Below are 23,926 nucleotides of genomic sequence, written 5' to 3'. Positions count from 1 at the left end.
TCATATGGATTAGGGAAAGCAAAAAATACAAGAAGAGGAGATTATTTATAATATTTTTTGGTGCGAAAGGCAACTTTTTAAAACCTTCCTACAATACGAAGTTAATCACCAAAGACTTACCTGCCGACGCCTGGGAAGCCGAAAAATTTTTACAGCAGCCCATATCTCATCTCATCTCATCTCATCTGGGCGGAGTTCTGAGTAAAACAAAGAAACGAAGCAAAGAATAGAAACAAAAAAAGCATTTCTTTTCCAACAAGAAAACCTATTAGCTTCCCCTGCTTTCCTATTTAATAACCCCATAAATCCTCAGATCTCCCTCACGCCAGTTTCCACAAAGCCAAATTTGCCATTGTGCTCTACTCTAATTTCAATCCAATCCAATCCACTTCATTACGCCCAGCCATGAGTAACCAGGCTGAATCTTCCGACTCGTAAGCAAGCCCCCCCCTCCCCCTTTCTCATTCTTTCTTTGTTTTCAGATCTCTCCATTTATATTTGGTTAAATAAATCCTGTCTTTCTTCTTTAGCGGATTCTCTTTGACGTTTTTTTTGCCTTTGTTCTCGTGGCTTGAATGTGGTTGCAGGAAAGGAACAAAGAGGGATTTCAGTACTGCGATTTTAGAGAGGAAGAAGTCGCCCAATCGGCTCGTTGTCGATGAGGCAATCAACGATGATAATTCCGTCGTGGCCCTACACCCGGAAACCATGGAAAAGCTTCAGCTTTTCCGCGGCGACACCATCTTGATTAAGGTTTTATCCCTCTTTCTGGGAATGGATTTTAGAATTGTTTGATCGTATTCGTTGCTGGCCTTGACTTGATTTTTCATTACGGTTAGAATTGGTGAGGATGTATACATTAGTGGTCTGGATGGTATATTAAATTGTAACTTTGGACTGCTCGATTGAGGGGTTTACTGGATCTGTGAAATCTTGGTGATATTTATACTAAAGATTGGATTTTTGGAAACACATGCTCGTGAAGTGCATGGTGGAGATTGGCTAGGGATAAAGTAGTAAATAAAACTTTAAGCCTTAGTTACTGTGTATAGCTGTGTCAGTGCTTATCCATTCTGTTTACTCACAATTTTGCTACTATTAAAAGGCTAATTAGTCCGGGTATCTTCTTGCATTAGAATATATATCCCGGTAGATATTTGGAATATGCACCCCTGAATATGGGGTATAAGTTCTTGTTAATCTTTTCCTTAATTATCTTTTGAATCTGAAGACTTCCATTTTCCTATCAAAGATACTAAGGAACTAGTTTGTGTGAGCTATCAATTGTAAAACTTTTATGTGTCCCGCAGGTTGGGGAGCTATATTTATCTTCTTGTGATTTGGAGTATACATGTCCTGTTTAAACATGCAACTTTGAGCTGAAAGAGGTTTCTACATCTCTGGGCAACGAATTTAGTCATTATTACTAGTCAATTCTAGATTGTTGCAACTTGTTTTAGATGATGAAACATTGCAGATTTGTTAACTTCTTTAGCTGTAAGACATGTCAAAATCTTTCTTTTCTGTAGCTTCAAGAAATCTAGTGGTCCGAATGTGGTTTGGTTTTCTAACCTGGCATGGCCTCTCATGCTGGATAGTTCGGATCATTGGATAAAATAACTTGATCTGTCCTATTTGTGTATTACCAGTGCACAGTCATTATATAATCGTTTTTGTTTTGCATTTTCAATGGCTAATTTCAACTTTTCAATACTTGAATATTGGATCACTAATCTTTGTTGTCACTTTTATCTATGTAGGGAAAGAAAAGAAGGGATACAATTTGCATTGCCCTTGCTGATGACACTTGTGATGAACCAAAGATTAGGATGAACAAGGTCGTCAGGTCAAACCTCAGGGTTAGGCTTGGAGATGTGGTTTCCGTGCATCAGTGTCCTGATGTCAAGTATGGGAAACGTGTTCACATCCTTCCCATTGATGATACTGTTGAAGGGGTTACTGGAAACCTTTTTGATGCTTATTTGAAGCGTAAGTTTCTTACGTTTTAACTTTTTGCCTATAAGCACCGCATATAACCATGTTTATGAACTTATCTTTGAAGATCCTACCAAGGTTGATTATCATTTGCTCTAGTCAACTGTCACACCGTCAGTGTGGGTGTGTATATGGTTTCCATCTATATCAAATGTTGATTTACCTTTGTTGCTACTTATTTAGTTTAATGATTTGACTTTGAGGTACAAATTTATTTCCAATGCGCTATGGATTTGGTTGTCTAAAATTTCTAGATTTTTAGGGTTACATGCGAGTGGACTCATGCTTATCCTTCTGATTTTTTTAGGTGCATTCTTTTAACTTTTGAGGACACTGCTTGCTCTTAAAAGTCCAATTGAAACTCAAAAAATGGAATTTTTTTGTGGCATTTTTGTTTAATATAACAAATAAGATGCCATTTCGGATTTGTAAGTGGTTATAGTGAAGCTTATTTTTGAATGCTAGTCAGCTGGATATGAGAAGCTTTTGAGTCTCTTTGTTCGCTTACTGCTTATATGGTGCCATATTTGGGTACTGATACTGTTTTTTTTTCACAGCCTATTTCTTGGAGGCATATCGTCCTGTCAGGAAGGGTGACCTCTTCCTTGTAAGGGGAGGAATGAGAAGCGTAGAATTCAAAGTGATTGAATCTGACCCCGCTGAGTATTGTGTGGTTGCACCTGATACTGAAATCTTTTGTGAGGGAGAACCAGTGCGAAGGGAGGATGAAGATCGGTTGGATGAGGTTGGTTATGATGATGTTGGAGGAGTTCGTAAACAGATGGCTCAGATTCGTGAACTGGTAGAGTTGCCTTTGAGGCATCCACAACTCTTTAAATCAATTGGTGTGAAGCCCCCAAAAGGAATTCTGCTTTATGGTCCTCCAGGATCTGGAAAGACCTTGATAGCCCGAGCTGTGGCTAATGAAACTGGTGCTTTCTTCTTCTGCATTAATGGACCTGAGATCATGTCAAAGCTGGCGGGAGAAAGTGAAAGCAATCTCCGGAAAGCATTTGAGGAAGCCGAGAAGAATGCCCCATCAATTATTTTTATCGATGAAATTGATTCTATTGCTCCTAAGCGTGAGAAGACGCATGGAGAAGTTGAGAGAAGAATTGTCTCTCAGCTCTTGACGCTTATGGATGGGCTTAAGTCCAGAGCCCACGTTATTGTCATAGGTGCTACTAACCGTCCCAATAGCATTGATCCTGCCCTGAGAAGGTTTGGGAGATTTGACAGGGAAATAGACATCGGTGTTCCAGATGAAGTTGGGCGGCTTGAGGTTCTTCGCATTCACACAAAGAATATGAAGCTTGCTGAAGATGTAATGTCAAGCTTCCCTGGACTTTTGGTTTTGAGTTTACCTCTTCTTGTATTTCTGTCACTGCTTGCTTTTTGTAAATTGTTTCTTAAACTTTAATCTATTTTTGCAGGTTGATTTGGAAAGAATTTCCAAGGACACCCATGGTTATGTTGGTGCTGATTTAGCAGCTTTGTGTACTGAGGCTGCACTCCAGTGCATCAGGGAGAAAATGGATGTGATTGACCTGGAAGATGATTCTATTGATGCGGAGATACTCAACTCCATGGCCGTCACCAATGAGCACTTCCAGACTGCACTTGGGACAAGCAACCCTTCTGCTCTCCGAGAAACTGTGAGTTTATTTTTATTCTATTTAATTAAGATTTTAAGAGCTACTGGTTTTTAAGATCTTCATTTTGGGTTGAGCCAGGTGGTTGAAGTTCCAAATGTCAGCTGGGATGATATTGGAGGCCTTGAGAATGTTAAACGAGAGCTTCAAGAGGTATTTTAGTTGCATTATCATAATTGGTTTCTGCATAAATGCTAACCAAGTTTTGCCTATGTTTTGTTGGTTTTCTGCAACTTACCTCTTGTACCATATCTTGTGCAGACTGTTCAATACCCAGTGGAGCATCCTGAGAAGTTTGAGAAATTTGGAATGTCCCCCTCAAAGGGAGTTCTTTTCTACGGCCCACCAGGCTGTGGCAAAACTTTGCTGGCAAAGGCTATTGCAAACGAGTGTCAAGCTAACTTTATTAGCATTAAGGGTCCTGAATTACTTACCATGTGGTTTGGAGAGAGTGAGGCCAACGTCAGAGAAATTTTTGACAAGGCTCGCCAATCTGCTCCTTGTGTACTCTTCTTTGATGAATTGGATTCAATTGCTACTCAGGTAAATTTTTTCGCTAAGTTGTAGGAAATTTTAGTCCCGATTAAGTTTTCCTTTTAACTTGGCACCACATAACAATGTTTGCAGAGAGGAAGTAGTGTAGGAGATGCTGGAGGTGCTGCTGATAGGGTTTTGAATCAGCTGCTAACTGAAATGGATGGAATGAATGCAAAGAAAACTGTTTTCATTATTGGTGCCACCAACAGACCTGATATAATTGACCCTGCACTTTTGAGGCCTGGACGACTCGATCAGTTGATTTATATCCCTCTTCCAGATGAAGATTCTCGCCATCAGATATTCAAGGCGAGCCTCAGGAAATCGCCTGTTTCTAAAGACGTAGACTTGAGAGCTCTAGCCAAGTATACCCAAGGTTTTAGTGGAGCTGATATTACAGAGATATGTCAACGTGCCTGTAAATATGCTATCAGAGAGAATATTGAAAAAGTAAGCTCCAATACCTTGTCATCACTCCTGAATTTTCCTTCACCGCCTTTTCTTTTTCTGATTCTTGTTTCTTCCAACTGGGTTTTGGAATGTTGTTCCTCTTCTGTCGTATAATGTGATTGCCAGCTGCCATTATTTACCCTGAAAAAGAGAAATTCATGATACCTGTTTTGACAGGATATTGAGAGGGAGAGGAGGAGGAGAGATAATCCTGAGGCAATGGAGGAGGACGTGGATGATGAAGTTGCTGAAATCAAGGCTGCTCACTTTGAGGAATCCATGAAGTTTGCTCGTAGGAGTGTCAGTGATGCAGACATACGTAAATATCAGGCATTTGCTCAAACCTTGCAGCAGTCTAGAGGGTTTGGTACCGAATTCCGATTCTCTGAGACCAGTGCAGGTGCTACAGGCGCTGACCCTTTTGCAGCATCGGCTGGTGGAGCTGATGAAGATGACCTTTATAGTTAGGTTGTCTTAGTTAATTTATTCTATGTTGAATGTGATATGGTACTTTTGTACGTTATTGAATCTCCCCTGTAAAATGGCTTAAAAAATCTTAAATTGGGTACTTATTCAGCTAAAAACTTTGGGTTGGGTGGTTTGAGGTCTATATTCCTGACCTCCCCACCCCAAAAACCTCGTAACTGTTCTTTTCGGATGATTATAGCGGATTATTATCGAATGCTCCATTTTCATTTTAATATTTTGTTGGAATCCTTTGTGTGTCACTATTCGGTGGCAAATTCAATGTCAATTTCACTTTATCATATCACATCACATCACGTGAGAGTAGAAGAATTTAAATAAACAGCGTATGAAAAGTTAAACAAGTGACGTTGAGGATGTCATGAGAGATAATTATCAGAGATGTTTCTCGTCGGTCGGTCCTCTTGGTTACTCGAATTTAGCTGCCTGACTGACTCTGTGGTTGGTATCGTGCGTCATGGATTTGGTTGATTTGAACTTAAGATTGGCGCCATTCTGTCATGTCAGCGTATTGGGTTGTCGGCCCAGGTCTGCTTGAGCGGCTGTCTTTAGGTTTTTTACCACTGTGGATTGTCCACTGAAACCAAATCCAAGACATTAAACAACAATAAAAAACGTCAAATTGTTGGAGTCCAATGTATGCCCCTACAGGAAGGGGGCCATGATGCTAGGCCTTGGCGGAGGATGTATTTATTTTCGTGATCCATCAGAGTACATGAAACCTGAGAGAGACCCTATGTCAAAGAGAGCACATGGGTCTCGAGTCTTTGCAGGGAGAGCCGGGTCATCTTGTCTGAACCAACGACCGAGCAAACAAAAAACGAGTCCACGCAAATGTTGTGTCCAGATTTATAAGTATGCGCCAACATAAGGCTCCACGATTTGGTCACATGTATCTGGAGAGGTGCAAAGCAGATTGGTTGACGGTGGCAAAGTTCTCCAAGGCCCTCAAAAGTCTGGGCATGTGGAGAAATTCAGACCAAACGCGTACTACTATTGAAGGTTGGATCTAAGCAAACATAAGAGGGCTGTCTTAAATGAAATCGAACAAAATTTGAACGCAAATTGATTCATTAATAGTTTGATTCGTTTTCGACTTGCCTCCGATCCTAGATTATTACTAGCTAGCTAGCGGAATTTGGCCGGGATTACGTGGTTGTAATTTGCATATAAGCGTGATATACATACATCTCTCAATATAGAGGCAGGCATGCATGTGAACTGAAAAAAGGAGACAGATCCTGGTGCATGGTGTCGGCGGCTGCTGGACATGGTGGCACTTATAGATAATTATGGACATCGACGAGGAAAAAAAAAGAGGAGACAACTCCACATGAACGATACTAAAAATTAATGTGTCCTGGTTTCTGGAATTCGTATTCCTTCCTGTGTGGTGAGTGAGTATGCATGCAATGCAATCAAATTCCCTTGAGAGATATCTAGCTATAAGAGCTTTGCTTTTACTATATTAGCCTTCTATGTGATGGTATGTATACTTGTTTCTGATTACCTGTCTGTCAACCCAAGCATTTTCTAGGTAAAGAACAAACGAAAAAGCCCCACTCCAAAGCATTTTGTAGGCAATTGCCCTATCAAATGAAAGAAAAACCATTATGGTTTCCACTTTCCACGCATCTAAAGACTTGCAATTTGCGACTACATATATGGAAACAAACAGCTTCAAATAGTTGCGAGTGTTTGATATTTTCGCCTTGAGCGTTTTTAGGACATTTCTGAGGTCCAGATCACCCTGGAGATCGAACTGCTTACCACTTGAACGGTACTAAAAATTACATGTGAGGAATTGAAATGAAAGGTTTGGATTGCTAGTTTTTGTGCGCAAAAATATAGAGTAGTGATATGTTGCATGTGAGATAAAAAGATGATTGAAAGATGTAAAAGAATTTTTCTATGAGAACTCAGCAATTCACAAACAATGCTTAATTTTATAAACTAAGAAAGAAGTACTGAAAATATAATAGTTAATAAAAGAAAGTAAAGAACAAGGGGCGTAAAGCTTTGATAGATCACTCAAGTAAAGAAGAGAACCGCATCACAACCTTTGCATCACAAATATATCTTTTAATTACCTATTTATCTTTCTAATTAACAACTTTTCTATAAAAAGTAGTGCTACAGTATTTGTTTAAAAAATTATATATTTCAAATAATCTTCTATCCAAATACAGTAGTATTTGATTAGTTACGTACAAACACAGGTCACATAAATAAGGGTGGAGAAAATTTCGACAAAAAAACATGACAATGCTCAAACTTGAGGGATTTGGAGTACTACTAATACTATGAGGTTGATCTTAGAGTGCTCGTATGTCGATTGACAACTAAAGAAAAAATTTACCCTAACCAAACATCATAGATCTAGTAAGAGGGATCCTATATGTAAATTCTGTTGGTGCTATATATGCAATGATCAGGAAAAAAAAAAAAATCTTACCAAATTGTTATCATTAAATATTTCCACAATGGATTTGGGTTGAGGAAAATGCCAGAAAGGTCAAGAAATTTAAATAATAGTAAAAAAAAAATGCGTAAAGGTACATAAATTGTTACTTGCACTATATATCATGATGGAAAGGGAATTTGTAAATGGTAAAAAATTTAAAATTTTGTACACACATGGTAATGATGAAAAAATAAATATATATAAGAATGGGTTGCAATAATATATAATGAAAAAATATGTTAAAACAAGTGTTGAGTGATTTTTCATGTTAACTGTTTTTAACGTGAAAACAGGAGGAAATCATTGTACACAAATAGATATTGCATATGTATCATTGTTGACAACTACATGTGAGATGATCAGTAGTTAGCCTCGTGTATATATATACATATATATATATATCACTACGATAAATAGTAGCCTGTGTCATGACTAACACACCATATCCTGCCTTTCCATTTCAATCCTGTAAGGGCCGGGGCAACTTCGTTCTTGTTCCCTCCACCAACAGCTCTGCTCCTACAACTCAAGCTGCTTATTCGAAGAATTTACGTCTCGTTAGATGGTAGACTTGTTTTTTAGACCTGAGGATGATCAGAAAGTCCCACCCGGAATCATCAAGTGATTTGTAGTTCACCGAGGGGCCATTATTAATATATTAACTTGATACTAGTAGCTAGTTTTCCACCAGCTCACTGATTAAATAAATCTAACTTAGGGAAGGGAACGCATAAATTGACTAGTATACGAGATGGAAGATTAATTTGTTGTGACTTGGGGGGACAGGGTCTTTCCGTTCTCAACAGTCTACAGTACCCCTTCTTTCTTTCTATGACTTCTGGGCTGATGAAATAAGGGTACGAGCTAGCTAGGGTTCCGATGTAGAAGGTTAACTTACGGTACAAATTTTGTCCATAAGGGTAAATTTAAATTGTAAAAATAAGAGAATGCATATGATTCTATGATAAATCTGTCACAATTAACATGTATAACCAAAAAAAAAAAAAAAACTCTCATACACGTTAGAGTGGCGCTGACAATCATTCGCCACACCCACACATGCGGGAATCTCCCGTCTCACTTCAACACGTTAAGTTTTAATTTGGACAGGCTAGCAATATAATAATTGTCAAGCACCAAATTTCTGACTCTCCATAGACGAGCATCGCATTTCAATACCCTAGGGGTAGAAATTTGTAGGGAACCCGCAGACTTGTCAGAATTGCACGTGCTGCCATTTCTTTTCTCATCGGTACCGCATTACCAGATCCGGAGTAGTAAAAATTGTAATTGCCATGATGGATTTCCACTCCTCCTTTAATTCCTTCTAGGCCTTATTTCCTGTGTCTTTACTTACAGCTGAAACTTAAATGGCATGTACGGGCGAAGGGCGCACGGTAATTTGTCAGATGTGAACACCCAACAATAATGCAAGAAGTGTACAACTGCATTTCCAACTATCAATTGTATCATTGTACTAGTTGTAGTAGTAGTAATTGGTTTGGGCTTTTACCATGGCTTTGCAGGGCCCGGATTATGGAATGTCTGCCAGGTAAAAAAAAAGAGAGAGAGAGAGAGATTAGCAGCGCCGGCGTGTCACAAAAAATTTACTAAGAGTAGAAAAACAAGGAGGCGGATGCATGTGGCCGTTGACGGCAAATGTCCTCTTGGAAAGAAAGATAAGGAGGGGAGGCATCAATGCATGAGGCTCGAATTATGAAAGCGAGTGAATTACTGAATTTCACAGGGCCCAGAAACAGAAAGACGGTACAAAAAAGAAAAAGTAAAGAGGGGCCGCACGAGTGGGAGCTCAGAAAAGGCCCTGCAGAGTTGGGAAGGACTGTTGTACCACACTCTCCCTGCTCTTCTTCTTCTTCTTCTAAGGATTCTCGCTGTCGGCTGACTTGTTTATCTCACCTTTCCACTACCTCTCCCACTCATCATCCTCCTCCGGACTGCCCCACACCACCACCTACCCCAACCCTCATCCAAACCACCCCCACCAAACCCCCCCCCCCGCCTTTTTTTCTCGCCAAAAGGGAAAAAGAAAAAAGGAAAAAAAACCCGGCATCCATTTCTAATTTTCATATCAGGTTATTTGCACTAAACTCCCTCCATCAGTTTGTTAGTCTCACTTTCTCCCCTGAATTCAGACAGCAGTTGTCGCTTTATAAGGCATTACGGCTGAAAACTCAACAGATTTATCTATTCAAAGAGTAATAAGGCATTACGGCTGATTCCATTAAGTGACTCATGTGGCATTACTTTAAATTTCTGTTGCGAACAAAGACACAGCAGGTCGTGGTGGTGGGATTTTGAGGTACAGCTCGCAAGCTTTCTTTAAGGAACAAGAACCCTAGGAATCGGTAATGTAGTATTTGAAAACGACTCTTGAAGCTGTCTAATGTTTGGCTCATGCTTTCAGTGGCTAATAATTGTCTGGAATGACAAATGATGGACAAATGATGGACAGCTGGTGGTTGGGAAACAAGTTGGTTATGGTTCTTAGAGTGGCAACTATGTACAGCACACCATTAAAGTTGTTGATGGAACAATTCTGGGTCTGGGTGTTTGCTTTAACTAGTTTTCCATGTACACGTTGTATGAAAAGCAAACTAAAACGAGATGTTGCAAGATTAACGTGCGGAGAATTTTGAGAGTATTTGATTCTTTAAACCTCTTCCAGAGAGTTCTATTTGGTGTCTCTGAAGCAAATTTTCTTCAGTTTAATTTGTCCGTAATACTGAAACATCATCATTTTCAATTTGATCATAAAGTTCCTTGACAGATCAAATTAATAGGCCTACTCATAATTAAGATTTTTACTACGTGTTATTTGGACTATGATTAGAGTTGCAAACGAGTCGAGTCGAGTCGAATTTTGAACTAATCGAACCGAGTTTCAACTTAGGTTTATGAAGCTCGAGTTCGGACTCGACGAACTCAAAATGTAAAGCTCGAATTCGAGCTTAAAAAATAAAAAATTATTATTATTTTATAATAAATAAAATTATTATTTTTTTTAATAAATAATAAAATATTAGAAATATATATATCATTTGACTATTAAAATAATTTGATTAGCTGGAGCTCGACTCGAGTTGGGATTTGAGCGACTCGCGAGCGGTTTGACTCATTTGTAGTCCTGACCATGACTTACATCAAATCCAAACTTATAAACACGGATAAAGCCTGGATACCATCTATATAGCAAAAGTGACTATCTAACAAGTGTAACGTGATAATCAAGAATTCCGGGTCAAAAACCATAGGAGTTGAGTCCCCATGTTACCAAATTACGACTAACTCATCATGGGTTTTTAACCAAATTATGCGCCAATGATATCATGTCAAATTCGAAAAGGAACATCTTTGTCTGTATATATTATATATCGCCTTAGAATTGTGTTTAGGAAATTCTTTTGGATAGTTGTACATGGGCGAAATAAAGATTTGGAGTTAAATCCAGACTCAAGTTTTCAATTGACACTATACACCAATCTAAAAGCTTTTTAGAGTTTGAATAGTTTATAGAACTTTTGAACAGTTCGAGGACCAGATAGATATTTTTGTTAAAGCCAAGGTGCCTTGAGGATTATTTGGCTTTTGCACTAAACATTTTCCGCTGAGGAATTTATCACTTTTTTTTTTTTTTTTTGAGGAAATTATCACATTGATACTCAAAAATAGGAAAACATATGCATTACAAGAAGACATGAGTTCACGAGAAAGTTGCGAAGCTTCTGTTAAGAGCTTACACTCATAAACATTTTTTACTGTAACGTCGGTCTGCTGTTCGGATCAACAGAGTGCAGTCACACAAATAAATTTTCTTGAAGAAGGGGGGAAGAAAGTTTGATTAACCTAAGTCATCAACCTCAGAATCATTTAACCGACTGGTATGTTTGAATTGATCATACCCAAAAAGAAGTATACAGTGATGTCATTTACTTGTCAACATCCCTGAAGAATGGGCATTCGAACCAAATGAAGAATGTAGTGAAATTTACAAGTATGAATCCGGAAATATAACTAAAAAAAAAACTGTATATTGCCCTTTTGCTCCATCACCATTTCCACGAAAATGAAGTTGAGAACATGAGCTTTAGATGGCATGTCTGCAATTGTCTACTAATCCTTTCACAGCTATCTAGGTGAAACAACTGCTTGACCATACTCGATTCAAGAATCTTATCATATTTCAACAGGATCGATTTCAGTAGAATGTTTAGTACAATTAACAACAAAAAGTTGAAACCAACAAAAAAAAAAAAGTTAGACAGATTTGCATTTATATGGTACCAGAATCCATACACAAAAGTCGTTGAAGATACAAGTCATTGTGGTAGGATGTAAGTTGTCATTAAGATGCTAGCTGACACATAAGCACCTTGATCATATATATCTCATCTTATCGATCGTAACCTTCGTTAAGTTGTGGGAATAATTCTCTTATACGTATGTAGAGAACTAAGAGAAGAGGACAATGGTCACCTGAAATCAGTCGAATACGGAATATTACAGGCATGTAGCTTGAAAAGGTCAAAAGAGGTGGCATTCTTACTTGAGACTAGTGTAATAGAATCAAGAAAAGTAACAGAAGACATGCAAAATCTGAAAGCCAGAGGGAAACCCAGAGATCTAGGCATTTTATACATTAAACTAGCTAATTGATGGACATCATATCATGCGGCTGTCAGCAACAACATTGAGTTACACTATTCCAGTACTAGGATCTGTTAATATATAAATACATGATCAAGATGATGCTTTTTTTTTTAGAAAGTAGTACGTGATCAGAGGTGTTGCAACCTCTTGGCAACTGGCTACATACACCAGCCTTCTTTTCTTTTCTTTTTTTCCTTTTTTTTCTTCCTACCTCAAGTGTCACGGCGCTCGTGCCAACAAATAAGCATCATGATGCAACGTCTGAGAATGTAGAACTTGGCCCGCTGCTCTTTTGCCAGATGACTGCATTTCTCTTTCAGAGATTTGTTGGATTCTTGCAGGTTTTGAGTGCTGCTGCCATCACTTGAATCACTTCCTGCCATCAATCTTCTTCTTCTTCTTCTGCTAGCTAGCTAGCTAGCTATCTAGTTAAGTGATCTCTCTCTGGTTTAATTGCTCTACTAGAGTCTTACTACTAGCTAGTTGTAAATTTGTAATAAAGGGGTTACTATATATCAAGAATCAAGTGACCGTATTTATATTGGTCAGAGAGAGAGTTTTGGGGAAGTTGGAGAGTAGTAGTGAAGGCTACTAAGTATTATTCTGGATTTGGCACATCTAGCGCAAAGTACGAACTGATAGCATTCAAACACAGAGGACCTACAATTTTTTTTTCTTTTTGGGGGGCGAGGGACCTGGGTGGTGGGTGTATTCACAGATTGGGTAAAAGTATGCCCACTTTGGTGATGAATTACCTCCTTATGTTTTCATACAAGTTCCTGTGATGGGGTTTTTACGTGTTTGCGTACTTTTGTCACCGGATATTTTTGGGTTCTATTAAGTGCAAGGAGTCGTGTTATTTACTACTACATAGATACAGCTTCTGCAGAGAAGACAAATTTTGGATACAGTAGTAGTAGTATTGAGGAGGACGTTGACTTTATTACCTTCTCCCACATCCGCTGGAGCCCAAGCATGCATTATCTCTGCACCCAAGGCCGAAAGATAAACTAAACTACGTGAATTGAGTCCGATTCAATGAGAATTCGTTCAAACGTATTATGCAAATTAATCAGAACAAGTTCATCAAATTTAAACAAAATTTCAAATACGTTAAGATAATTAAATGCTAGAATGTTCAGTTTGATTAAGCTCGTAAACCCTGTCCGCACATTGTGAGCTAGAAGTGGAGCAAAGACTAGGAAATTAATGACGACGTGCTTGTACTATTCTACTATTTCTTTTTCTTTTCCAGCGCATAAGTTGTAGTATTGAACCTTTGCTTTTTGAGTTTTCATTTTCAATTCCTCAAAAAAAAAAAAAAAAAATTTCACTTTTCACGCGGGTCGACATTTGGAAAGCCCATTATCATCTTGGACGGTTGATTTTGGGTTTGTCTCTGCGATTGAGGTGTGTACTTGCGCTGGGCATTTGTTTCGTCTGTAGTAGTGGAGATGTATGACACAAAGCCTCGTGGGCTTCTTTCTAACATTAAAATGTGGCTTGCATCTGCTGGATGCTGGTTGTCAATATAGCAGCTAGTTATGCGAGTTCAACACTTAACCAAAACGTGTGAAGTTTGGGCCCCGATGAGTTTGAGCCCATCCACAACACGTTATAAGTCAGCACTGTTAGTTTATTGTTATTATTATTAATGAACTTGAGTAAGCATTATAAATTCAAGTATAAAAATTAAAAATATTTTTACATATTCATTAATGTTATGTTTAGAAAATCAGTTTATTATTAGCTTTTCACAACCATACCAATTAAAAAAACTGACATGCATAGTTTTACATAATGCAACAATCTTTATTGAATATTACAACACATGCCAAAAATTTGATAGATATTCTTTGTGATAATTAAGATTTTCACAATGACGGTAAATCTATAACTATGACATGATGAATTAAGTTGACGGAAGGGTTAGGACTTATATATTTTTAATTAGTTGGAGACTTAAAACTTATCAGTTCATAGTTGAAGGGTTAAAAATTGAATCTTATAATAGTTTGAGAACCGTTGGAGCATTTTGCCTGTCTCGTGAGTCCGGTACCTCTATTAAGCATAACGAGTCAAGCTGACTCCCACCTTAGATTGCTCGTTTGGGCCGGTGTGTTCGGTGTTACCTCTGCGTTCGTGTTAAATTAAGTCTGCGTGTGTTTCTTCTGTCTATGGAAAAAAAAAAGTCAAGCTGACTGAAGAGTTCTAATTATATTTTTTAATTAGTTGAAAACTAAAACTTATTAATTAATAATTAAATGGCCAAAAGTTGAATTTTATGATAGTTTAAGGGCCACCGAGGCATTTTTTCCTAATTAGAATTAGTACTTTATTAATTAGAATTTTTGTAACAAGTGCCTTAAACATATAAATTACACCTAATCTTCAAATGCAGCTGAACACCAAAATCTTCCGTCCACACTTTACATGCAAACAAAAAGTCTCAAAACATCAATATGACTGCAAAATTTGTTCCAAAGTTAGACATTGTATAAGCACAGCTTGATCAAAAAAGCTTTGAATATTAATTGAAGTTAGAGGAAACAAATGAATAAAATGATCCGTGACATGCTTGTTTCAGATAACAATTTGATGATAGTAGAAAAAGAATAGTGATTCAATTTAAAATCAAAGAAGTCAGCTTAAACTAGATAGGATTATTAGCTATTAGCGATCGAAACCATAACACTGTGAAATATTAATCGAACTCAGCTAGAAATATTTATAACCGCAAAGTCTGCTCCAAATTTCAACACTGTGAAGAGCTTGATGCGAGAAAGCTTCGAGTATTAACGCAAGGTAGAGGAAAGAAATGAACAGATTCATCTGTAAACACTTTTTCAAATAGTAAATCAATGAGAGTAACAAATTACAAATTCAACTTGAAACAAAAAAAAAAAAAGTCAGCTTAATATGGGAGAAATAATAGGTATAAAAAATGTGGTTTGAAGGCTTTTCAAAATTACTTTAGTTGGAAAGAAAAGGCAAAAGAAAAGAAAAACCTCTGCAATGAAACTATAAAAATTTTGGTGTAGACCCTTGAATAAAAGACTGAAATCGCAGGCTGGTTTGAAGAAAAGATGAACGCAAATGTCGTCCAAGCTTCACAATGCTATCAAACAGTTTACCCCGGCAAGCTCAAAATCAGATCGACAGATCGCCAAAGCTATATCCGTAGCACTGATTTCTTCCACGAAAGATCCCCTAGGTCTCGAACCCACTTGCAATTCTGATCTGAATCCCCAAATTATCCATCTCGTCCTCTCCAACCCTCGAGTACCCGCCCAAAATTGCTTCCGCTTCTTTAATTTCCTCAAAACGAACCCGTCAGTTACTCCCCAGAAACCCAACAGTGACGCCCATATCACATTAGCCCTGCGCTTATTCAAAGCAAGGAAGTTCCGTGAAGCCAAGTCTGTATTGAACGCTGTTGCCTCGGATGACAACCTCAGAAGCTCAATTTCAGAAATAGCATCTTCAGCGGGCAAAAATTCTTCGGAACCCAGAATCGTAGGGAAGTTGTTTGATATGCTATTTAGGGTGTATGCTGATAATAAGAGGTTTAAGGAGGGTTTAGAGGTTTTCGAACACATGTTGAGTAGTGGTTTCGAGATTGATGAGAGATCGTGCTTGGTTTACTTAATTGCACTCAAGAAATTTGATCAGTTCGAGTCATTGTTTGCGTTTTTTAACAGAATGGTGGAGGCCAATGTAAAAATTACCGTTTATTCGATCACAACGGTGATTGGCGGTCTATGCAAAAGAAGAGAGGTTGACAAGGCGAGAATATTACTGGATGAAATGGTTGCCAAAGGGATTAAGCCTAATGAATTTACTTATAATACTTTGATAGATGCTTATATAAGAATACAGGATTTTGATGGAGTTCAAGAGATTTTGAGCGCAATGAAGAAGGATGGAGTTGGGTTTAATGTGACAACTTACACGCTTTTGATTCATTGGCGTTGTACCTCTGGGAAGATTGCAGAGGCAGAGAAGCTGTTTGAGGAACTGCACGAGAAGGGGGGATTGACGCCTGATGTCCATGTATACACCGTAATGATCAATTGGTACTGTAAGTTGGGGAATGTCAAGCAGGCGTTTGTGTTGTTTGATTCATTGGTGGAGAGAGGCCTCGTCCCAAATGTTCACACCTATGGGGCCTTAATAGATGGGGTCTGTGGAGCAGGTCAGATGGGGGCAGCAGAAATTTTACTCAAGGAGATGCAAAGCAAGGGGATTGATCTGAATAGGGTGATATTTAATACGTTGATGGATGGTTATTGCAAGCAAGGGATGGTAGGTGAAGCACGGAGACTTCAAGCTATCATGGAGGGGAAGGGACTTGAGGCGGATGTGTATGTGTACAATATAATAGCCACTGGGTTGTGTAAAGCAAAGCGATATGACGAAGCAAAGAAGGTTCTGTTCTCAATGATGGATAAAGGTGTGGTACCAAACACGGTCACGTACACTACTTTGATCGATATTTACAGCAAGGAAGGAAACTTGGTTGAAGCAAAAAGGATTTTTCGAGAGATGTTGAATAGGGGAGAGAAACCCAATGAAGTAACATACAATGCCCTGATAGATGGCTATTGTAAGAAGGGAAATATGAAAGAAGCTTATCAGATGAGATCGGAGATGCAAGTCAAAGGCCTCACACCTGACGTTTACACTTACACTTCTCTTGTACATGGCGAGTGCATGCATGGAAAGATAGATAGCGCTGTGGAATTGTTTAATGAAATGCACGGTAGGCTCTTAGCGCCAAATGTTGTAACTTATACGGCGCTTATTTCAGGCCTGTCAAAAGAGGGAAGATCAGATGAAGCTTTTAGATTGTATGATGAGATGACAGAGGCAGGTCTTACACCTGATGACACTGTATACTCTTCGCTTGTGGGAAGTCTTCATGGTTCTAAATCCTAGCCTGGAATGTATAACATGGATGAGTTTTATTTATCAGACGTTGACTGCCTTAATCTGGGAGCAAAGAAGAATTTTTGGGTCCACATGCTGACATGCAGACCGCTTCATATTTTGCATATGCTATGGATGTATTCGATTTTTGGTAGCAGCTAATAAGGCTGAAAGACGTAGCTAATTTTCATACCGGCTAAGGAACAACCTAAAACCGGCTGAAAATCTTGGCTCATTTTGTTTGGGCATGTTTTTACAGCACATGTTTTGAAATATATTAAACACGTGTTCAAATCTCCATTTTATCTAACAGACAACCTCTATAAATAAAACGCTATAGTGGTATTTTTCTAAGAACAGCCCAAAAAACAACTCTCTTTTGGAAAAGTCCTTTTTTTGGTATTGACTTGGTACTTTTCTCCTGTTGCGGGTGCCTGTTGAAATGCTATCTTTTCTCCTGCATTTATTCTACTGCTTCACAATCACTTGGAAACATATAGAGGGAGCAGTGAAATGGCACAGAGAAATTAAAAAAAAAAAAGGAAAGAAAGAAGTAGAAAAGAAGGGGATTGGTCTTTTCATTTTATTTTAAAAACAAAATCACTGATAGTTGCATGTACACATTGTATTAAGCTGCGGTCAACACCAATAGCCTAAGAGCTTACTCACTTTTCTTCACTTTACAACAAATTTTAGCTAGAGAATTTGAACATAGCGTAATCTAAAGAAGCATATCCGCATACGCATTTAACCCTTGACTACTAAGACACTGCTTGAGCTTGTACAGTGCTCGAGTTTCTAGCTGCCGAACTCTCTCTTTAGACAATCCAAAAACTGCACCAATTTCAGATAGTGATTTCTGTTTGCCATCTTCAATGCCAAATCTAAGCCTGATGATTTTTCTCTCTTTTGGATTTAGAATGCGAAGTAGATTCCGAATATGGATCCTCATAAGTTGCTTTGACACACTCAAGTCTGAGGCCTCAATTGCTGTGTCAGCAGTGACTTCCTGTTACAAGAACAACAATAACCACCACAGAGCCTAGCTGCAAAACTTTTCACCCTGATTGACCCACATAGTTGAATACTAGAAAGTTGGATGATTACATGCACTAACATGATTGGCAAACAGATATATGCAAATATGATTCAAAAGATCTGCAGTATTAGTTTTAAATGATTGTCCAAGGATATTATTGATTTCTAGAATTCATAATCACATTATCTATGCTTTTGAAAAGTTAATGCACATGTTACTAATTGATCATCACTGCACTTTAGCCTTGTCAAGTCACAAGAAAGCTTATTATCTTCCTTTTGCAAAGTCAATAAATAATCAGGATTATAAGAATAACCATTTTCATGTTAAGAAGTATGAACTGGACTTGATTCAGTCTAATTATATTATTGCAACATTTAGGAAGTGACTATGGTTTCCTGTCTTTCCTTGAACAATTCCCCACTAGACATTCACTAGTTCAGCCAAAGCAGATATTACATTAAACAGTTACCAGGGTAGAATCTTAATGTAGTTGGATGTGCAAACCAAAGAGCACAGAAAGCCAGATGAAGCAAGGTAAATACTGTCCAGCACCAGGATTGATTTTAGCATGTTGTGGGCAAGTTACATGCTGAACTTGTAGTTGCAGGCCTACAAGAAGTAAAAATGAAAAAGCTGAAGATAAGGGTCACCTGGAAAGTTGTATCTTGATCCATCCACACAGGCTGTTGCATAGACAGTGGCATTCTTGCAGTAAACAGCAATTTTTCCAACTTCTCAACTGTAATTCCAGCACATGATGCAATCTCTTCTTTTGTAGGACTATGAATACCTTGTTGAATGCAAAGTTTCTTTGCTTCCTTTACCTTCGAAAGAAGGCCATACACATTGTCCTGCAAGATCAATCCTAATGGGTTGATTGTTGGCAAATGAAGATTGTACAAATATTTTGATTAGTCCCCTAATTGACGTCCAGAAGAAGGATCTTAAGTAAAAATGTATAAAAGATCAGAAATTAATCGCCACACAACCAAACTTTGTTGATTTGAAAGGATCATTAATGTAGGGCATTACTGGCAAACGGATTGTCCTAGAATGCTGAAAAATGGCCTTCCTAATAGCTTGCCTTATCCACCAATAGGCATAAGTTGCAAATCGGCAACCTACTTGGGGTTTAAATTTCTCAATACTCCTCATGAGACCCATGTTACCCACCTGCAAAAGAAGTCATTTATGTCAGCTAGGAAACAAACACCTTGTCCTCGTTTTCATGTGATAATGATTATGAGTTATGTCTCCTTCATTCAGTCAACATAGCTTTTGAGGTGCCATTGGGCCAATTGACCACCTTTTGATGGAAATAAGCCTAGTGATGGCTTGAAATTACCAATTTGGTTCACCTGCAATAGATCCTGAACGCTGAGACCACGTCCCATGTACTGTCTGGCAATATGAACCACCATGCGGTGATTGGCATATATCAGTTTCTCGCGGCTCCTATTACCGGAGTGAAGTTGTGTCTGCAAGGCTCGACAACTTAGACCAGCAGCTTCTGCCCATTCAACCAAAGTTGGTTCACGATTAAATTGACTCTGAAGCCTACTCTTTACTTCCTCTAGTTTCATCCAATCCTGAAACAAAGATCGACAGCAATTAGAGTTAATCGTGATTGTTAGACATTGAAAGGAATCAAGATGATCCTTGACAATAACCTGTATCTTCCCAATCAATTCAGATTCTTCATCTACAGTCAAAAGTTTTGTTTCAGGACCAGACAAGAAAACCCGTAGAGGATCAATGAGATCAAAAGCTTTTCTCTGTAGATTTGGCCTTACAGGAGGTCTGGTGTCCTCAACCTCAACTTTTGGCTTTGGCACCCTACTTTTTTTGGGTTGTCTCTGCAGAAGACGTGTTGAGTGTACTGTTTTTTTCTCCAGCGGAATGTCAGTCAAAGCAGAAAGCAAACTGAAAAATGAGTAAGACACGAATCTTATGACCAATAACAGATAAAGTGTCCAGGAATTCAATGTAGTTAAAAGAAACTGACCTCGGACTCAGAGTGTCATCTACACTAGCTCCAAATAATTTGGAATTTTCAGCTAATAAGGCTGCTTCTCTTGATGCAGACAAAGCATTTTTGGCAAGGGCAACTACATTTTCTGCTTCAACATCAATAAAATCGTCGGGTTTACTAGGAACAGACTGCCGTGCGTCTAAGGATTGAAATCTGCCAATACCACCTTAAAACAATTTAAAAATCTGGGAAAACAAGTGGCAAAAATCCAGTACCAAAAACTTCAACTCTTCAATCTTACAAGTACCACAAGCCGGGCAACTGAAGTAATTTTACATGAGAATTGCTTTTAAGATGATTGGGATCATCAGTGTCACTCCCTTGATTTGCAGATGGTGCAGCATCAATAAGCCTCCTATCTAGTGTTGCCTTAAACAAAAAGCAAAAGGCCCAAATAAAAGATGTAGCACTTAATCTTGTATAAATGAGACTCAGGTAACATAACATTTATGGAGCACAGTTCAGATCCTCAAACTCCTCACCAAAGACAAAAAGGCAGTGATATGAATTAATAACATAAAGTTCTCATCTGATGCTTAAGATGTAGCTGGGAATTCCCACAACGCTCACCTGAGACATTCTATCGTACTTCATCAGGCGAAGCGATGGCCCGCTTTCCTCATGTTGCTCTGAAATATGAGTTGAGGTAGCAAAATAACAAGCTACGGTAACAGCAGGCATGCGGGTGAGCAGAGGAGCTACTTTTTCCCGAAGCACTGAGACTGCAAAATTGACCAGGATAAGATTCTCTCAGGAAGACCATAATATGTTAACGTGCAGATGCTCCTTGGACACTCTTCAATAAGCTCAACAATCCTTTAGGCCTTAACCATGTATCATTGTACTAACATGAACCAAAGGTGAAGTGATGCGTGCTTACATCTACTCATAAAAAACTACCCAAACTTAAAGGAAAATCCTGATGTTAAAAATGAGACCTTATTACTTCATGAAGAAAAAAATCTCCGAAAGTGCTTTTCAGTATTTATCATCGTTCCAAGGAGCCAGAGAGATGCATAATGGATCTATTCATTTCAAAAAAAAAAAAAAGGGGTGAACTATAACGTCAAGTCATAGTCATTTGACTTATAAATGGAATCGTGTAACAGATTAGAATGCAGCATATTCACCAAGGTTCCTGTTTGATTTGAGCTAAAATTGGATTCAAAGACATAAAGTCCGTTTCAGGCAGTATATGACATAAGCTCTAACCATTCTCGATAACATTGTAATAAACGTCTGATGACACATAATCATCGGCATTTCTACAATTTCCAGAAGTTTCAACGCAGTTCCTCTTGGTACATTGAATTGGCAAAAAATCAATGCTACAAACTCTACTTAATAAATTTATAGCTAAAACAACAGCCCTTCAAAGTAAACACGGTGATGCACACTAGAGATTGAAGAGATAAACAAATTTTACGCAGTGGAGTAATAATGAACAAGAAACTGACCAGAAGAGGAAGTTGAAGAAGAAGACGGGAAATTCTTGAGGTGGGTTCTTGAAGAAAATGTTGGAGGTGAAGAAAGGAAGTTCCTTGCTGCCTCCATTGTTGATATTCACACACACAAATATACATACATCTATTATGCATATATAATCATGCCAGTGTTCTGCTTCAACTCAGAAGAGCGACTGAGTGTTGTATTATGAGAGTGCGCTTTCGAAGATAAGGTCATATCCAAAAGAACATCAGAGAATTGAAGATAAAACATGAGAGACCTTCTAGCGGAGTAGAGGCGGTGGGGTTTTAGGCTGTTATTTACCTCAAAATTGGTGGAAACAAAACAATATCCCATTCCAAAAGATATTGAATACTAGTAAACTTTAATCTGGACTGGCTTAAGCCCGAAACAGCCCTCATTTAGAGGTTACGCCCGACTAGAAAAAGAGTGGAGGCCCGGATATCAGTGGACAATGGGCTGAATGAATAACTGACTTGGCAATGGAACCCCATTCTCCTACTCCCCCGGCCCCCCCGCCCCCGAAAACAAAAAAAGATAGACACTCACCACGTTGCTGACAATGGGCTAACTTGATTAAAAACCAACTCCATAGTCTCAGACAAAATTTCTTTCAAAATAGGCATTGTATTTTTATGGGCTGAGCCTCAGTCAAATCCCGTCTAAGCAGATCCTGAAACATTTTGTATAATTTTTTAGTTACCACATATATATATATATATATATATATATATATATATATATATATATATATATATATATATGTAAAGGCGTGCATTTATTTGATTTCATCGGACCGAAAATGTTCTTAATAAACAAAATCATATATGCTGTCTAACTTTGCTAATATGAATTTGATTTAACTAACTGGATTTCACGTGCAACGTAGAAGTTCAATAATTCCCATAACAATAGTGATTCATACATATAAGTTTTGTTCATTCAGAACAATAATAGTGATTATGCCCTAATGCGGCACGCCCCTCAGACATGAAATATAATGCTTTGACGTGCCTTAACAAAAGGTTGCAATGTTACCTTCATGATTTTGGGGAAGACTCGATTAACATTCTCATCTTTAAGACAGAAGAGCAGTCGATCGATCTCGTTTCACCTTCGATTCGATGATAAAATCAATTACTATTTCCCCAGAGCATTCATTGTAAAACTCTTTTCTTGCACATTATGGAAAGAAAGAAAAAAATAAATAAATAAATAAATCATTACTTCCCATAGCATCGCGCGTACATCCAAAGGGTTACCTACTTCCTAATTTTCATTTAAACAAAACAAAGGGGTACCTAAAAATGATATTGTTGTTTGACCCGTAATTGACTAGCCAACGTACGCACTCGTGAACATATTAGATGACATGGATGGTTCGCTGCATATATTGTCATGTCTGCGTATTTTGGTTTCTTACAGTTGCTTAGTAGAGGACCACTAACTAAGTAAGAGCCAAACACAAGCACCCCATGCAACAACGCTCCAAGCTCTTTATGCTGTATCCACTGCAATTTATTAGTTGCTTAAAAAGTTCGGGTTGATATAATTTATTGGCCATGATGATAAAATAAATGAAACGCCTTCAAATTCGTCAGCCTTTTTTATTTTCTTTTCTCTTTTTTTTTTTTTAAAGTTTTGGTTTCTGATGAGATTCATTACCGTCATAATGAATTTGTTAGAACTTTCTCTAATTTTTGGGATGGAATGGAATTGAATTTGGGGATGCAGGCTCATATGGTCAATGCTGAGTAGATGATGCCTTGAAGGAAGGAGTATCTATCTATCTATCTGTCTATCTGTACTTGGAAACAACAGAGAGTAAAGATTGGGTTTCCAACAATGAACAAACAGCAGTCATGATCCTGTGTGCCGGAGGAGAAGGAAAAAATATTTATATACTCTACTTTACTTGTATTATAAACACATTTTCAGTTATCTTTTTGAATGGTATGTATCTCATTAAAAATATGTTATAATATTTTTTTAATTTAAAAAAAAATTATTCAAATAATCTTCTATCCATGCTAAGGCCAAAAAAAAAAAAAATATTGCCGCTACTAATGAATCCAATAATAATAATTGCCTCCCTCACCTCACCAGGCACGAGGAGGGATCACACAAATCTCACTGGAAATTTGATACACTTTTAATGTAATGTAATGTGTGGGAGTCAGCATACAAATGCCAAAGAGAGGGAA

General features: G+C 38.1%; 3 protein-coding genes across 4 annotated transcripts; 2 read left to right on the top strand and 1 right to left on the bottom strand.

Moving 5' to 3' along the window:
* The first annotated feature begins 192 nt into the window (after positions 1-192).
* Positions 193-5,335, top strand: LOC140009308 (cell division cycle protein 48 homolog). Its single transcript, XM_072054453.1, has 9 exons — positions 193-434; positions 588-753; positions 1,761-1,989; positions 2,553-3,319; positions 3,429-3,650; positions 3,729-3,800; positions 3,909-4,190; positions 4,275-4,634; positions 4,812-5,335. Exons 1-9 carry the CDS (start codon positions 406-408, stop codon positions 5,100-5,102), a joined length of 2,418 nt encoding a protein of 805 aa, XP_071910554.1. The 5' UTR covers positions 193-405; the 3' UTR covers positions 5,103-5,335.
* A 9,769-nt stretch (positions 5,336-15,104) lies between these two features.
* On the top strand, positions 15,105-17,479 carry LOC140009307 (uncharacterized). The gene has a single exon (XM_072054452.1). It carries the CDS (start codon positions 15,349-15,351, stop codon positions 17,188-17,190), a length of 1,842 nt encoding a protein of 613 aa, XP_071910553.1. The 5' UTR covers positions 15,105-15,348; the 3' UTR covers positions 17,191-17,479.
* Positions 17,480-17,735: 256 nt separating this feature from the next.
* LOC113696078 (RNA polymerase sigma factor sigF, chloroplastic) lies at positions 17,736-22,047 on the bottom strand. Of its 2 annotated transcripts, XM_027215410.2 has the most exons (9): positions 21,713-22,045; positions 20,826-20,977; positions 20,497-20,624; positions 20,229-20,408; positions 19,894-20,146; positions 19,582-19,812; positions 19,256-19,396; positions 18,874-19,074; positions 17,736-18,190 (listed from the first exon to the last, which is right to left on the bottom strand). In XM_027215410.2, the coding sequence occupies exons 1-9, from the start codon at positions 21,807-21,809 to the stop codon at positions 17,903-17,905; spliced, it is 1,671 nt and encodes a 556-aa protein (XP_027071211.2). In that variant the 5' UTR covers positions 21,810-22,045; the 3' UTR covers positions 17,736-17,902. The 2 variants fall into 2 exon arrangements, with proteins under 2 accessions (XP_027071211.2, XP_027071212.2); XM_027215411.2 differs by lacking the exon at positions 19,256-19,396 and having other exon boundaries at positions 21,713-22,047.
* Between the last annotated feature and the right edge of the window lie 1,879 nt (positions 22,048-23,926).

Source organism: Coffea arabica, chromosome 6e (assembly GCF_036785885.1).
Source record: "Coffea arabica cultivar ET-39 chromosome 6e, Coffea Arabica ET-39 HiFi, whole genome shotgun sequence".
Lineage (NCBI taxonomy): Eukaryota > Viridiplantae > Streptophyta > Magnoliopsida > Gentianales > Rubiaceae > Coffea > Coffea arabica.
Note: the sequence above shows the minus strand (reverse complement) of the source record. Positions and strands in the feature narration are given on the sequence as shown.

Coding starts and splice junctions, on each gene's coding strand:
- LOC140009308 (XM_072054453.1), top strand. CDS start 406: ATGAGTAACCAGGCTGAATCTTCCGACTC. Junction 435..587: donor CAGGCTGAATCTTCCGACTC/GTAAGCAAGCCC, acceptor ATGTGGTTGCAG/GAAAGGAACAAAGAGGGATT. Junction 754..1,760: donor GCGACACCATCTTGATTAAG/GTTTTATCCCTC, acceptor TTATCTATGTAG/GGAAAGAAAAGAAGGGATAC.
- LOC140009307 (XM_072054452.1), top strand. CDS start 15,349: ATGTCGTCCAAGCTTCACAATGCTATCAAACAGTTTACCCCGGCAAGC.
- LOC113696078 (XM_027215410.2), bottom strand. CDS start 21,809: ATGGAGGCAGCAAGGAACTTCCTTTCTTCACCTCCAACATTTTCTTCA. Junction 20,147..20,228: donor GATGACACTCTGAGTCCGAG/GTCAGTTTCTTT, acceptor CTCATTTTTCAG/TTTGCTTTCTGCTTTGACTG. Junction 18,191..18,873: donor ATCAAGATACAACTTTCCAG/GTGACCCTTATC, acceptor TTCTTGTAACAG/GAAGTCACTGCTGACACAGC.